Source organism: Zootoca vivipara, chromosome 10 (genome assembly GCF_965207765.1).
Source record: "Zootoca vivipara chromosome 10, rZooViv2.hap1.1, whole genome shotgun sequence".
NCBI classification, from domain to species: Eukaryota; Metazoa; Chordata; class Lepidosauria; order Squamata; family Lacertidae; genus Zootoca; species Zootoca vivipara.
The window spans coordinates 46,791,136-46,808,503 of record NC_142593.1 but is presented as its reverse complement, the minus strand read 5'-3'; the positions used below and the strand labels follow the sequence as shown (position 1 = coordinate 46,808,503).

The window sequence follows — 17,368 nt, the reverse complement described above, 5'->3', positions numbered from 1 at the left end:
GACTGCTAGTAACGATGGTTATATATTACCTCCAGCAATCAGAAGCAGTATGCCTCTGAATGCCAGTTGCAGAGGAACATGAGTGGGAAAGTGCTATTACATTCATGCCTTGCTTTCAGTTTCCCATAGGCACCTGGATGACTAATCGTGGTGGGAGCAAAATCCTGGACTCGATTGGCCCTTGTTCTGATACAGCAAGGCTCTTATGTTCCTGCAATTGACCTAGCCAGGAATTTGGCCCCTGCTCAAAGTCTAGCATGCTAGGCACATGCCTTAAAAAAAAATCCATTGAGATGGTTTGGTGATTCCATAGTAACATCTTCCTCTTCCTTTTAACCAGTTTTACATGAGAGCAATTAGAGAATTTGTTGCCAGTGGTGGCCATACTTCCGGGCCATCGTGCAAAATACATTTTGGATCCCTCTCCTAATTAACATGACACTATCGGTGCATGTCTTGGTCTCCAGGAAATTCCCACTACATGTCTCTTTGAATTAGTAGAGGCTTTATACTTGGCACGTTTCTGGCAGAGAAAAAAGTAAAAAACAAACCAAAGTTATTTTATATCTGTCACATACAACAAAATTATCATATACAGTGGTACCTTGACTTATGAACGACTCAACAACCGAATTTTTCTTCTTACGAATGGGGCAAATGGCCGGCATGCTTACAAATTTCTCGACATCCGAACGGAAACCGCAGCGGTTTTAGATAGGGTTTTTTTCGACTTACGAATTTTTAGATGGGGTTGCTTCGATGTACAAATTTTTCCATTTCCAATGCATTCCTATGGGAAATCGCGTTTCCAATGGCGCTTTTTGACTTACGAATTTTTCGACCTACGAAGGTGCCTTCGGAACGGATTAAATTCGTAAGTCAAGGCTCCACTGTATGGTAATTTAAGGATATTTCTGTGTTTAGTGGGAGGCCCTCATGCCCTATGTGGCCTCTACTGTTGGTTGCTCCTTCTCCTGACTCAAATTTTGCCTCGAAAGCTTGGGTTGAAAAATTAGTAGTATTCACCGTAAGCCATCTTTTCAGTTTGGTACCGTGTTTCTCCGAAAGTAAGACGCCGTCTTATATTTATTTTTCCTCCAAAAAACACACTATGACTTATTTTCAGTGGATGTCGTATTTTTTCCCTCCTCCTGCTGCCGTGGCCCGCATTGCTCCTGCGCCTATCACTATGTCTTATTTTCGGGGTATGGCTTATATTCCTTGAATGCTTAAAAATCCTGCTACAGCTTATTTTATGGCTACGTCTTATTTTCGGAGAAACAGGGTATGTATCCACATACAACTATTGCTCAGTGGTAGAGACCATGTCCTGCATGCAGAAGGGCCCAGGTACAGTTCCTACTCCCCAGCATCTCCAGATAAAACTGGGAAGGGTGCTCATCTGTAGCCTTGGGGAGCCATCCTCAGTCAGTGTATATCAGCCTCTCCCAACTGGTACCCAACTGTTTTGAACTACAACTCCCATCCGTCCCAGCCAGCATGGCCAATGGTCAAGAGTGTTGGGAGCTGTAATCAAAACACCTGTTAGGAAGCAGGTTAGGGAAAACTGATGCAGAGAATTGAACTAGATGGACTAATAGTCTTGAGCTCCTTTGCAACAAAAATGTATTCCTGGAAATATAAAGTTTTCATACTGAGGTCACTTTTTAAGGTTCTTGGATCTTACTGTTTTTTAAATCACGCACATGCTGGTGTTAAAGAATTTTGCGACTGCATTTGAGTGCTGTTTGTGTATCATTGCTACTGCATTCCTTCTGCTCCAGAAGTCAATTAATATTGAAGGGAGCGTCCAGTGGTAAATGGTTGTCAAATGACAACTTGGCTGAGGAGCAAAGCGGCAAGACCTGCTTTTCTGTAATTGGGGTGACAGCGTTCTGTTTGTTGTTCCCTACTTGAGATCCTTTGGCGTGTAGCCTTTAGTTTAACTTAAACTGTAAAATTCATATATCTTGTTTTTGTGGGGGTTGCACCTCTGGAAGTGAGAGCATTACGGTTAGGATGCCAATCATTTGACCATCAAATGGTAATCTATTAATTGACAATATATTTGACCATAGTCTGCTATTCCAAGGAGCTATGGCCATTATATAGGCTGTTTCTTGCCATTGGTAGTTAACAAAAAGGGTTCAACCACACTTCTGTTTGCCCCACTGCTTTCCACTGGGAAAGTCCATGGTTTAGCACTGAGTTAGAACAAACAGCGATTGGGTTTTCTGCAGATTGACTTTTGTTCTGGATTGCTGAAGAGCAGGTTTTCTGTGGGAAAGGCCAAGGCCAAGCTGCTTGGACCTATTCTTTCTAGGCAGAGGACAAGCATAAATGGCCAAGAGTTTTTGACCATTAAGGTGGCCATGCTGCTTTAAACCTTGTCATGTTTCATTGCTTTGTCTGTTGTTTTGCAATATATGGTCTAAAGTAAAAGGACCATTAAATGCAAGTGGTTCTTGGCTTCCCATACAGGTGGAAGAAAAATTGTGCTGTTAAGCTGTAATTACAGACTACCCTGCATAAATAACAGTACATGCTTAAATGTGCAACTGTTGTAGGAAAGGCCAAATGAAAGAACTGTAATGTTAGCCGTGGTGTGCCAGAATGTGGACAAGTAAATGCAAGCACTTGCAAGCTTGCTTGAGTTCTCTCTGAAGCTGATTGCTTTGTGCCAGGAATTGAGGAGGTCAAAACCAGGTAGATGAGTGTCTAAAAGACTGTCACAAAGAAAGACAGTTCTCTCTCACTAGGCTGTGGGGATTCTAGGGTATGAGAATGATTCTGAGTAAGAAGGTGGCCCCCTTTCTCTTGCTCTGCACAAGTTGGGGATCTTGGCAAATGGATTTATGGCTCCTGTTGGGCATGAAGTTAGAGGCCCTTTGGATTTTACTAGCCAAAGTTGGTTGAGAATCCAGTAATGGATAGAGTGCCGAACTCTGAGAAGGGAAGCCTTGTTTCAGATCTGTTCAGCTTTGTTCTTCATCTGCTCGCATTTTCTCAACCTAATGCTTTTCACAGGGGTTTGGGTAGGATTCCTTATAAAATGGAATAACGCCTCCTAATCTGCCGTGAGTTCCTTGGAGAAAGGGCGGGATACAATTGTAATAAACATGCCTGCAATCACCTTTTTACTTAAAACTGCTTTAAAGTAAGAACAACGGTTTCTTGTGACACCTTAAAGACTTGCACATTTATTATGACATAAGCTTTCGTGGACTTAATCCAATGCAGATGCTTTTAAGCAGTCGCAGCAACTGCCCCCCTTTATGTCTTCACAGTGAATTGCTGCTTTATTTAACCACTTCCATGTTAAAATTCAAGGTTGCTCAGGATGCAACTTTGCTTTCAGAGCAGAATTCATCTGTTGTTTTGTGGACTGGTGTTCCCTTGCTGAACAAAGCATTGGGGTGCGTGAGGGATATAAAAAGAAGGTTTGGGAGGGAGTTTTTGTTGTTGAAAAGCTATACACACACACACACACACATGCTGTTTTCCCCTTCCATTCAAACACAAGCCAACTGACTCTGCATATCTGCCAGGTTCTTTGTCACTGACTCCACTGCTTTCCATGTTTTAGGAAAGCAAATTTCTGCAGCCTCTACTTGTTGGGAGGATCCTCCCATGACTCGGAACCCGTATCATCCAGGGTTCAAAATAGTGGGGGGAGCCTCCATGGCTGTGTGCCACTGAAGTTCACTTTCTCAGCACATGGTCAGTGATGAAGCTGGCAGCATGGACTCCTATGTGCTCTCCCCTTGCATGACGGCAAGCTGTGCGTGTGAGGAAATGTCCAAATAGGGTTAGTGTGAATGCCAGCAAAGAACTCCCCACTTGCATGGAGCAAAAATGGGGCAAAAATCCAAGCTGAATTTCAGCAGCTGGGTTATGGTAGCTCGTTCCAAGTTTATTTTTCATTTTAAGTTCTTGGCTCGGATCGTGAAGCTGTGATGCAAGCTTGGCTTGCAGCTGCAGCAGTGTCCGCAGTTCATTAGTACCGGAGGCAACTCCCTTCTTGCGTTGTGTTAGCGCAAGCTGTCAAACAGCATTGTCTTCCTTGGCGATGGTGGGAATATTACTGTAAATATTTGTGAATTCTATGCATGTGAAAGATTTGCTTTACCTACTATCTGCAGCTTAAACGTACTAGGTTTCAGAGCACATAGCTGTGTCCGAAGTTTCAGTGGGGCTTTCTGCATGTTTTTGATGGGGAAGATGCTTCCAAGCAAATGCGCCCCCACACTTGAAGAACAATGAGGACCAGCTTATTATGAGAGTACATGTGAAGTCTCCTTCCTAACAGTCCTTTGCAGCCAATTTCTTAAGGACAAGGCAGAATGCAGGCATTGCTTTTTGAGTTGCAGCAGTGGGCTAGTGTACCACAATATGAGAGATCGCACCAATGCACCTTCTACAAGGGTTGATCACGTTACTCATAGTCCTGTGCTACCTTTAGAGGCTAACAAATATATAATGGCATTGTAAGCTTCTATAGGCCAGAGATCATTTTCAGGTGCCTAAAATGGTCTGAAGTGTAGGGAGGTGTTTAGCTCCTTAAGGCCCAGGGTACATAGTGAGAGGGAACATAATGCATAATCCTTGGATGAAGCTAAGCAGGTCTGGGTGTGGTCAGGGCTCCATACAGTGATACCTCGGGTTAAGAACTTTATTCGTTCTGGAGGTCCGTTTTTGACCTGAAACTGTTCTTAACCTGAGGTACCACTTTAGCTAATGGGGCCTCCCGCTGCCGCTGCACCACCACCGCGTGATTTCTGTTCTCATCTTGAAGCAAAGTTCTTAACCTGAGGTACTATTTCTGGGTTAGCGGAATCTGTAACCTGAAGCGTCTGTACCCCTGTATATGAGGTACTCCTGTATATGCCCCCTCGAGTTCCGTGTAAACCAGGCATGTCCAAAGTTCGTTTTGGGGGCATAATCTGGCCCACCGGTCGGTTCAATCCGAGTTAATTTCCTGGGGTAAAAAAAAAAAGCTCAGCAACTTCAATACTATGAAAAGCTCAACTTTGGTCGGCCCTCGGGTCCCTTCACTTCATCAAATCTGGCCCTCTTTGAAAAAAGTTTGGACACCACTGATATAAACTGAGGATGGGAAAGGGCTTCAGTTCAGTGGTAGAGCATCTGTCTTGCATGCCGAAGCTCTCAGTTTCAATCTCTATCACATGTGGGAATGTCCCCTGCCTAAAACCTGGCAGGTTTCTGCCAATCAGTGTAGACAATACTTAGTTAGCTAGCACAATTGTCTACCTCTGTGTAAGGCAACTTCCTATGCTCCTTTGGAGACAGAAATAAAAATTTGACAAAGGGGAGCACCCATATTGCAAGAGGGAGGAGTCACATGCAGAGGACAAATGAATGCAATCCAATCAAAGTGGGCATGTGCCAGCGGCTCTGCTTTGTGCAAGGTCTTGTGTGAAGTGCCTGCACCTAGAATGGTCCATTATAGATTGCTCATAGCCCTCTTTGTGGAGAAAGGGTGTGTTTTCCTTAGCAAGCTAATGTACTGGTTTTAAGTGAAACAAAGGCACTTCCCAGTGTTTCTCTCTAGTGAGCTATTTCTTTCCCCCCTCTCTCTTTCTCCCCTTCCTTCTCCAGACCAATGAATGGAATAAGAATGATGACCGACTGCTGCAAGCTGTGGAGCATGGCGACGCAGAGAAAGTGGCATCACTGCTGGGTAAAAAGGGAGCCAACGCCACCAAACATGACAATGAGGGCAAGACTGCGTAAGTAGCTTAGCTAAGATGGCAACCATTTTTTTTATTCCGTACCCGAAAAGTAAATAAAATTCCCGTTTGCTGGGAACTTGTAATATTGGGAGTTAGTGCTTCACGCCATTTGGGTCATCCAGATCCTAGCACTGCTATGCCTAATTCATCTGCAAACACTTTTTTCCTTCATTTTATTGCTGGACTAATTATGTCTTGTGTCAGGCACCACTGTTTTAAATCAAGGTAAGGTGCATTTCCTGTAGAAATCAGGCATGCAGAGTGTTTACTATGAGTGTCCAAGGTTTTTGTTAAATCAAATTTTCCACCTGCACTCAGCAGACACCCCATGTTAAAAGAATAGAGTCAAATTGATTCAAAGTGTGCTTTGCTCCATGCTTACATGCTGAATCAGTGGAGTGGCAGTTTCTTCAGCTGTTGCGAAGTGTTCTACAAACAGGACAATCCAATGGCCCTTGCGCTGATGTTAATCTCAACTCAATGGCATTTACACCCATGCAAGGCCCTTTGGAGCATGCTGAAAATCACTTGTCTATTCCTGCTGCTGCATCAGATATGTGCTGCCTAAACTGGTACTGGTGCTGGAGGAGACTCTTGAGAGTCCCATGGACTGCAAGAAGATCAAACCTATCCATTCTGAAGGAAATCAGCCCTGAGTGCTCACTGGAAGGACAGATCGTGAAGCTGAGGCTCCAATACTTTGGCCACCTCATGAGAAGAGAAGACTCCCTGGAAAAGACCCTGATGTTGGGAAAGATGGAGAGCACAAGGAGAAGGGGACGACAGAGGACGAGATGGTTGGACAGTGTTCTCGAAGCTACGAACATGAGTTTGACCAAACTGTGGGAGGCAGTGGAAGACAGGAGTGCCTGGCGTGCTATGGTCCATGGGGTCACAAAGAGTCGGACATGACTAAACAACAACAACAAAACTGGTACTTCTCAAACTCTGGGTTTTCCCAGGTTTCATCAAGATTGCCTTTTAAGCACAATGCAGCTGGTGCCTTAAAGTGTTCCATTATAGATAGCTCAACGAAGATGTCGACCCAGTGTGTGCCAGCTGTGAAAAGGGCAAATGCCATGCTAGGGATTGTTAGGGAAGGAGCCGAAAATAAAACAGTTGAGTATCATAATACCATTATTCAAATCTATAGTGCAAAGTCCTGCTTAGGAAGGCAATTCTACTTGGCATGAACCTTAGTGCTGATGCAGATGTAATGCACTGGTTTAATCAAACCAAGAGGAGAAATTTGTGCAGGAGTTGTGGTTAAGGGACCCAATCAGCTTCATGCCCCCAAATTGCTAACTCTGATTAGGAGATTGGTTCAGAAAGAGCACTCCTGTTTTATTATGGGCCAAAGAATCCATCACATAAATGGTTTTAAATTAAATGCAGGTCTGCCCTAATAACTTGTAAAGTGAGGGTTGTGCAAATGATGTATGCCAAGGTGTGTGTGTGTGTGTGTGTGTGTGTCTTTGTCTTCTCCAGCTTTCTTCCATAGTGTGTCCTACCAAGGCAATTTTTGTCTGCCTGTGGTCCAGTATTGCAAAGTATCCTCATGTTTGGAGAGAAATAGCTAGAAAGAAGGAATTGTGGACAGGAGAGAGTTCAGTGTTCCTTGACAAACTCTCATTTTTGTGCAAAAATCGCACCCTGATTACCATCCTTTTTTACACGTGAATTGGGACATGCATGGTTTAGACATGCTATTGTCATGTGTAGGAAACCCTGTAATCTATTTGTGTGGAATAATGCAGTAAAGGATAGGCACCTTTCTTTAAAAAAAAAATTACTACACAAGTCTAGACAGGGGCGGGGAACCTGTGGGCTTCCCTGTGTGTGTTTGGACTCCATCAGCCTCAGCCAGTATGGCCAGTGGTTAGAGGCGATCTCACTTATAGTCAAAGAGGATCTGGAGGGCCGAAGTCCCACACGCATGACCCACACCAGAAACCTCAAAGGTATTTGTATATGTTTCCTGTTCCAGTTCAAGTTCTGATGTCTCATGCAGAGTTTGCCATTCCTTTTTCTTTTTTCTTTAAATAGAAGCACAAGATTTTTGGCATTAATCTTCTACAGCCACAGAGAGAATCAATTTTCTGGACAGTTGAGAAATAGCTTAATGGTTCACATCCCATGAAAAAACAATAGGCTTTTAAATTGTGGGCAGATTGGGAGAGAGGAAGAGCCGTTCGTAGGGAGAGTGAGTGACTCCTGGGCAGCTTCTTCCACACCATGAAGCTGAAAAGCACAGCCCTCCAGGCTTTGTATATGGAGCCACGCTCTTGGCTTCTTGCTTGCTCTGCTAGTTCTGTTCAGCAGCGTTTTCTGTTTGGATGAAGAAACGGAATGATGGTGTTGTCTGCAAGTGGCCTGAATGGAATCCTCTTCCGTTGCATCTTAAATATGGTATTAAAAGCATCTGTATCCTTTTTGGAGAAAAAGAATTTAAGTAGCCAACTAAGTTTTACTCAGAGTAGACCTATTGAAATCAATGGACCTAAGTTATTCACATCTTCATTTGACTATGAGCAGGACTAATATTAATCACTCAAGCACATGAAATTTAAGTGTCCTGTGTATTTTGGCTGCATGCACACCCTTCTTTACTGACATTTGATTCTTCAGCCTCTGTAAATCCCAAGGGAGTGTGTTTCTTCAGACATCCTTAGCTGGAAAATGATGCATTACATGATCAGTTTTTACCAGGAAACAGTGGTTACCTGGGTTTGCATCAGAATCGCCTGCTAAAACAAAGGGTAGAAACTTGGTTTAGGATTGCCTTTCAAGGTGCTTTGAGGACCTGGCTGTGGGACTTCAAAGCACCTTGCACCCACCATCATTCTGATATCAGGTGATTGACAGGTAGGGGCCCCTGATAATGATCTGTCTCACAGAGCTATAAAAGAGGTCTAAGAGCAAAGTTCATTTCTGCTGCATAGTTGCCCTTAGAGATGCCTTAGCTGATATTCCCAGCCTTAGGTCTGTGCAGCCTCATTTTACGATGTAGCCATGGATGAATGATTTATCGATCCCATAACCGACTTGCTTCCTGGTGTGTGTGTTTACATAATTAGTCTGGAGGTGACACAAAGACCAAAATACAGCGACAAAGTCTGTTATGCAACTAATTCTCCCAGTGGGATGGATTTTTTGTATTTTTATTGTAATGGAACTGGCGACTGAAACACCTTAGCATTGCCCCCTTTTCCAAGAGCCTTCCCTGATGCTAAAACAGGAGTTTATCCTTTGCACTGCACTCGTGCTAACTTTGCTCTATCTGGCTTGTTGTTACCATCATAGAATGGTAGAATAGGTGGGATATTGAGAGAAGTAGGAGCTGCTATTGTTTGTGAATATGGTTTGTTTCCTTTTAATATAAGGAGATTCTCCGTGTAGGAAGGGAAAACACATATGTACCGTACTCAGTTCTGAGCTTATTTGGATCATCTGAGATAAGAACTACTAATAAAACATATGCAGGCTGGTGGGCTCTCTGGCCTAGTTCACATATTGTACTTTTTCCTTTGCTTTCCTCCAAGAAGCTCAATGTGTTTCTCCTGTTTTATCCCCACAATAACAGTGTGAGAGAGTCATCCAGTGGGTTTCATGCCTGAGTGGGGATTTGAACCCTAGTCTTCCAGATCCTAGTCCAGCACTCTAACCACTACACTAAATTTGCTTGCATATTTTAGCTACTAGTGTGGAAGTGTTTCTGCTTTTTCGTGGTCGGATTCCACACAAATGTTGCCATTCCTGTGGGCTGAATCCTTTCGTGCGCTGGTCATGGAGGAAATACGTTATGCTTATACAAAAGGGAGGGCCTGCTCTGTGGCGGCCCTCTCTCTCCCCGACTCTGGGATGGTCTCCCAAAAGGGATATGCCTGGCACCTATGCTGTATTCCTCCTGGCACCAAGTTTAAAAAGTCTTTATTTGCCTAGTTATGTGAAATGGGTGGTTGAGTGGTTTCCCCCCCCCCTTCCATTCATTTGGGTTGTCATTTTTGCTTAATGATCTATGTTGCTTTTAATGTTGTTTTGTGGATTATATGATTTAAAAATGTTTATATGCACCATTTTGGATAAAGGTGTAGTAACGGAAATTCCTTTAAATCAATAATAAATGTACGAGTGATGCAATTATGTGGAACATGCCCTTCCCATGTCATTCTGTTAGCTATAGTTTATTGATGCAGCATGTATCATTTTCACTGGCCTTAGAGATACTGAAGTCCTGATTCCAAGTTTGAGGTTTTCACAAATGCTAAGCAATTTTCATGAATGCCAAGCAAGCAGCAACTAAATCATAGGCCAGCAACATATGGCCCATGGGCAGGATGCGGCCCATGAAGGCCATTTATCTGGCCCACGAGCCGCCCGGTCACGGAGCCACACGCTTGGCAAGTCCCCCGCACGCTGCGCTAAACCGGGGACTCGCCGAGTGGTGCCAGAAATCGCTTCTGCACATGTCCAGACACAATTTTCAGCTTCCGGGCATGCGCAGAAGTGATTTCCGGAGCACCGGACATGCACAGCACGGCACCAGAAATCGCTTCTGCGCATGTCCGGCCCGTGGATGATTGTCTGTGGGAACGATCCGGCCCACAGTCGGAAAACGTTGCCAGCACCTGAACTAAATGATGTAACTGATCTCTGTGCATAGACTATAAAGACTTCAGTGGCTTTTTACAAAAGTATTTAAACATTTGTTGTGACTTACTTCCTTGGTTTTTTTCAAAGAAGCGCAGAACTTTGCCTGAGGAGATTTGTCTTTATAAGCATCAGATCCTCCTCCTACCACCGGAATGGGAGGTTGTGGTGGTTCAGCTGAGGTTAGGACAAGATACACCTTGGAAAAGCATGATAATTGCAGTTAATGCATGATATGGGCAGAAGTTGCTCTCAATGATTGATGACATAGTTAAAACTACCTGGGAATGTTAGCTAAGGTATTTTTTTTTTAGGAGGTGCGTAAAACTTTGGTTTACAGACTTAAAATGGGGGGGGCAGTCAGACACAAGGAGCAAGATTTCGGGGGGGGGGATTTTAGAGCATTTGTACCCCGCTCATCAGCCAAAAAGGCTCTCAGAGCAGCTTGGATGTTTGGATAGTTTGGTGGAAGAGCCATAGTTCTGTGATGCAGCACATGTCTTGCTTTGCAGGAAGGTCCTGGGTACAATCAACGACACTTCCGGGAAGGTCTTGTATAAACTCCTGTCCGGAGAGCTGCTTGATATGCCACTGGCTGCTGCATTTTAAATAATGAACAATAGCAGTCTCATTCCCCACTCCCCCCCCCCCATTTTAATCTGGGCAACAGTTGTTTGGGAAGCACAGGATTTAACCCCTTCCTTCTGCCCTTGACACCCTCCCCGCATTTCGGTTGCCGTGTTTGCATGGATTGTGCCTCACTGCTTTCTTCAAAGATGCTGCAGCAAGTGATGACTCTGTATAACCCTCCAGCATAGGAGGCAATGTGGCTCCGAATACCAGTTGCTGTGGAATGCAAGAGGGGAGGGTGCTTCTTCCCAGCTTCCCATAATCACTTGGCTGACCACCTTGCGAACACGATGCTGGATTAGATGCTCCTTTGGCCTGATCCAACAGAGCTCTTCTTTTCTTTTTTCTTTTCTTTTTGAGTTTAAAAATCCTTTATTAGTAAATTCAACTAAAAATATACATATGTTCAATTGAAACATACATAAAGAAATAAAGAAAAGAAAAAACACGCCGGCAAATTATGTCATAAACAATTATTCGAATTAATCATGCATCAATTTTCATGAAGAAAAAAGAGGAAAAAGAAAGAGAAGGAAGAAAAAAAGAATAAAAAAAATTATTCCATAAATGGAATATAGAGATAAAACAGAAAAAAGAGAAAGCAAAAAAGGGGGGGGGAGTACATTGCAAAATAGCATTATACAACATTTGCGACTTCCATCACTTCTCCGTACAGTAGTTATCTCAGCGTGTATAAAGGTAATCTGTCTTATTATTTTTTCTTATTTTAATTTATTTTCCATCATAGATTTTGTATTATCCCATTTTCCAATTCCTGGAAGGTTATTCCAAACACAACCAGATTTTTGCTCCCAGACCTTGTTTCCCTAGATATTCATTTAGACACTCCCATTGTTGTTGTTTTTAAACTTTTGATTTATATTGAATTATATCTGTCAATTTTGGTAATTCTAGATATTCGCATAATTTTATCTATCCATTCCCCCTTTGTTGGAATGTTTCTACTTTTCCATTTGTTCGCTATTAAACAACAGAGCTCTTCCAAGGTTCTTGGTTGTGTTGCTATTCTCTGGAGCCTTTCAGTGTCTGAGAAGCTGCTTTTGAGGGGTGAGTGGGAGACAGACTTTGTCGTGAATCCAACAAGTTTATAGCATTCAGACCCCAGTCTTGGGGGGGATTTTTAACCCTCAAGAATAGGAATTTGTTAGGCAAAGCTTCCCACAGACATCTCACTCATTGTCACTGCAACTGTTTTCCTGCTTATGCTCATTTCCTCCTACTCAAGTTGTGCTGTGTCAAGCTGGAGTGTGCAGAGATGTGCCCCAGGGTGTGCAGTATGTGGCGAAGTGTTAAAAAAAAATAGTCTGATCTTCTACAGCAAGGGACCCTCCTTACAATTTTTCAAGGTTAACCAACTTCAACCCTGGCCTAGTTGATGTGACTCGTGACAGGGCCTTCTCAGTGGAGACGCTCTCCTTCAGTAGACTTTCAGGAAGAATTTTAAAACATTTTGTTTACCCAGGGTTCTGATGGCCAAAAGATACTACTCCTGGCCACCCTGAAATTGTTGGTTCCGAGTATTATTATTTTTACAAAATAATAATAATACTATTTGATCTAGTTACAGGTAGGTAGCCGTGTTGGTCTGACGCAGTCAAAAAATAATAATAATAATAAATCATTCCAGTAGCACCTTAGAGACCAACTAAGTTTGTCATAGGTATGAGCTTTCGTGTGCATGCACACTTCTTCAGATACTATTTGATGTGTTTGCTGTTTCAGGAAAAGGGTATGATATAAATTGAATAACCAACAGTATGAATAAAGAATTGATGCTTTTGAATTATGGTGCTGGAGGAGACTCTTGAGAGTCCCATGGACTGCAAGAAGATCAAACCTATCCATTCTTAAGGAAATCAGCCCTGAGTGCTCCCTGGAAGGACAGATCGTGAAGCTGAGGCTCCAATACTTTGGCCACCTCATGAGAAGAGAAGAATCCTTGGAAAAGACCCTGATGTTGGGAAAGATTGAGGGCACTAGGAGAAGGGGACGACAGAGGACAAGATGGTTGGACAGTGTTCTCGAAGCTACGAACATGAGTTTGACCAAACTGCGGGAGGCAGTGCAAGACAGGAGTGCCTGGCGTGCTCTGGTCCATGGGGTCACGAAGAGTCGGACACGACTAAACGACTAAACAACAACAACATGAATAAAGAATACAAAACTTGTGGCTTTTATTCTGAACTTGGATATAAACAACCTGTTTCAATTGGTTGTGTAAATAACTATTCTGTAACGGTTGCCTAGATTACCTGTTAAAAAAAAGTTCTACTTGGTTGAGGCTTCTGAGTTGTGTTGGGCTTGCTATTACCGGTATATTCTGGTGTTCTCATAGATGTTGTTGAACCGAAAGATATGAAGAAACAATAACTATTTTTCACTGTAAAGAACACTCACTACTAGTGAGTAAATTGCCATATGCCTCTGAATGCCACTTGCTGGCATCTGGTTGGCCACAGTGATACCAAGATTCTTGACCACATGAACCATTGGCCTGATCTCACAGGCTCCTCTTGCACTCTTAAATTCCTTGCACTGGTAAATAGGAAAACCGAAGAAGCTTCAACAGATGCCTCTTGCATTCAACCGCAGAATCATTTCTATTTACAACACTGCAAAAGAGAGCTAAAATTGAAGCAGGCTGCTACCCATTAATAAAGAAGACCACATGTTCCATAATGCCAGGTTTTGTATATATGAAGCCTGCTTGGGGTTTGTTGCCTGGGCTTATCTTAAAACCAAATCTTGATTTCTTGCAATCTCGATTCATGCTAGTGTGGTGTAATGGTTAGGATGCCAGAACCAGGGACCCCAAGCTTAGATTCCTACTCTGTCATGAAACTTACTGGGTGTCTTTGGCCTGTCAGTTACCTTTGCATGCCCCTGCATCTCCCTCACATTTGCTTCAAAGGGTTGGAGGGGGTCCCAGAACAGATTTAGTGTGTGATGGGTGGAGGGAGATGGAGTTGAAGCAGAAGTTGTTGCACAAACTGGAAGACTTTGTTCCATACACCCCTAGGAGGTATCGAGGGACAGATAGTCTCTAAAAAGGTGTTTTATGCCTAGCCTTTGTGGGTCTCTGCCAAATATTTCAAACCAAATTTAAGAAATGTTATAATTGCTGTTTTGACAACTGACAATTGTATTTATAACTTAATCTGATTAAAACTCTGGAACTCCCTAAAAGGGTGTGGGTTTTTGTTTTGTCCTGTAGCATTGTTCTACTCCTCCTTTCTGTTACAAGCTCGGATCAGTTGATGAACAGCTTTTAAGTTGGAATGAACGTGACAACAGAGTTGTCCTTTCTGTTAAAGCATGTTCTTGGTTGTTGTTGTTTTTTAAAAAAAATCACTCAACAAGCTGATCTCTTGCTAGTTAAAATTGTTAAAGAGAAGGTCAGGTTTCTTTACCTAAGGCAAGACAGGTCCAGAAAGTAATTCATGCCCTAATTTCGTCATAATGCATATGTGTTTTATTTTATTTTATTTTTTAAAAAATCTTGTAGGATTGTTTCCTTAAGCACAAAGTCAATTGGTTTTTTACTTCGTCCCCTTTTTGTTCATCTGCAGAATAGTGGGAAAATAAAAAAAGTAGTTAAATCATGCCTCTTTAATAAACCAAGGATTGGGTGGCTGCCAAATAGGTATTCCTGATGATCTGTGAAAGTATGTTAAAATACTTTATTTCTCTTATCAGATTTGATTTGATTTGATTTGATTTGATTTATTGTTACGGTTCTTGACCAGCACACATAAATATGCAATACATAAAAACAATAAAAGAAGACAAGAATATCTAAGAATAGACAATAAGTATAAGTTTTAACAATTGGTTAAAAGAAAACTAATTAAAAGGAGTATTACTACTTAGGGAGGTAGACTACAGCAGTTAATATCGCTGTTTGATCCTCCAACATCTTGTAGGAAAGTATACAGCCAATAAATCTTCTGCAATATATGCAGCCATCATCGACTTAAAGATGGCTTTCGACTCTATTTCTCTTATCAGAATTTGTACGCGCGCACACGCACACACACACACAAAACCTAGGCAGTTTACAGACATTAAAATATTCAAAATAATTTTTTTTAATTAGCAATTTTTAAAAATGGCCATCAGCCACTTGCTATCGGTCAGCCCATCATTGCTATCGGCCACTTGCTATTGTTCAACCCATCATTTGAAAAATAAGACTTTAGAGCCATCTTGCCCCCAAATGGCAACTAGACATTTCATTTTGGCCACTGTAAGCTTGGTATAAGGAGCCATTTAGCGCCTAGCTTATTTATCTGAGTTTCTGCAGCAATGACATCAGGACGATTGCATTGCAGGAGCACTGCAGGGGTGTACCGCATTCAGGCATTAGCAGAATATGTCATAGCCTACTACCAGCCCTCCTGCCAAAACTTTGGTTGCTCTTTGATTCGCCATGGAGAGGGTTAAAGAGCCCTCTGCCCAAGCCGTGGCTCCCAAGGGAGAAGGTGGGAAGAGCTAATGTGGCAGGCCATTTTAAGCCCTTGCTCAAGTCAAAAAAATAGCCCTCAAAATTTACTTGCCAGCCTGGTTTTTAAAGCTACAGTATTTTCCTACCCATTCACCAACTCCATCTACTGGCGGCTTTGGGAAGTACAGGTCCAGGTCCAAGTTGGAAACCATTGAGGGTGACTGCTGAACCAATTCCACTGTCATGACAGGGAGAACCAAATCTACCTGGGGTCAGGGGGAGGGAAGCAACAGAACGGGGAGAAGGAATCTCTCTAACTGGGGGCTGCAAATGAAGAAGCTGGATGCTGCATGCCCATCTAGGGTGAGGCCCAGCTACTGAAACCAAACACTGCAATCTGCTGACCTTGCAGGATCGTCTACCAGAAATCAGCTTGAAGTCCTGTGCTTGCCATAGAGTTATAAAAAGGATGGGGACCTTTAAAGGGGATATTGTACTGGCTTCTAGGAATCTTAAATACTTCTCCAGCCCTATGGACAGATTAATGCCTGAAATGTTCCTAAATCCTCCTCCGCTGGCTGTGAGAAATTTTGGGGAGATTATTCCAGCTCAGTTTAGGGGACTGCAGGTGCAAAAGAATACTTGCGTCCTTTGCCTCACTCATTCATTCCTCTCAGGAGGTTCTATAGAGGGAGTGGGACTCAAGGAATTATTTAAGAGCCAAGCAAAATGTGTGGCTTGCCACAATTGCTAAAATTAGGCATGGAAGTGCATTTGGGGAGCAGTCTGGATAGGGATCACAGCTTGTAGGGAGGGGCACTTTCACCCTCCCCTCCACTGTCACTATCTTTAAAATACCCTCCCACCCCACCCACTGCAAATAGCAAGAGGAACAAAACCTCCCATTGGCTCCAAAGCAACCATTTTACCCATCTCTAAATGTGTGTGTCAAAGTGCACCAAAAAGTGCAAGTAGATAAATAGGAACTGCTCCGGCATGAAGGTAAACGGCATTTCCGTGCACTGCTCTGGTTTCGCCAGAAGCGGCTTAGTCATGCTGGCCACATGACCAGGAAAGCTGTCTGCGGACAAATGCAGGCTCCCTCGGCCAGTAAAACGAGATGAGCGCCGCAACCCCAGAGTCGTCCGTGACTGGACCTAACGGTCAGGGGTCCCTTTACCTTAAGAGAGAGAGTGTTTCAGGACTGCGATGGTTGAGAGAAGGGTTTGCATACAAACGCAAACACGTGTTTGACCACACTTGATTTTAATGTGTTTGTTTTTGTTTTGTTTTTTAATTAAGATAATGGCGTTCAAACTCTGCTTAATGTCTGCCACCTAATCTAAAATCTACCCCCTGTATTTTTTAAACAAAGTATAGAAAAATGAGTTACACCCTTTAACCCTATCTGGAGCCTCTTAAATAACTGGAGGGGGGCATCATTTCTCCTTTTTATTAATGGTGCCTGTTTCTATTTGATGTGGTGTGTCAGCACATGCTATCCAGTTCTTGCAGAGGTAGTTGAGTAAAAAGTGAGTAACTTCCAATATTAGCTTAAGTGGTTTATTTCAGTTCTCTTTGTAGATCAAAGTAACAAAACCACTGCATGTTGGTGCCAATGTTTCATTCCAGCTTCTTGAGAGAGGCTTTTGCTAGGAGCAAACTACGCAAGGAGTACTTGAGCTCTCGGCGTTTTTAAACATTTTAAAATTCACTTGGCCTATTTTTCCGTCAGCTTCACAGCAGAATTTAGGAGGCTAAATGGGGGATGTAGCTGGGAATGAGAACGCCTGAAAATGGTGTGAAAATTTGTTCAGCTGCATGGACATAAGGTGTTACTTCCCCAATGTTACATTAAAAAAAAGATTGC

General features: G+C 42.8%; 1 protein-coding gene across 2 annotated transcripts in view; it reads left to right on the top strand.

The window, feature by feature from the left end:
- RAI14 (retinoic acid induced 14) overlaps window positions 1–17,368 on the top strand; it is a 93,556-nt gene that overhangs the window by 49,593 nt on the left and 26,595 nt on the right. For both annotated transcript variants that reach the window (XM_035100963.3, XM_035100962.3), the window contains exon 3: window positions 5,620–5,750. In XM_035100963.3, the coding sequence (XP_034956854.3) occupies window positions 5,620–5,750 (131 nt within the window). The remainder of the gene's footprint in view (window positions 1–5,619; window positions 5,751–17,368) is intronic.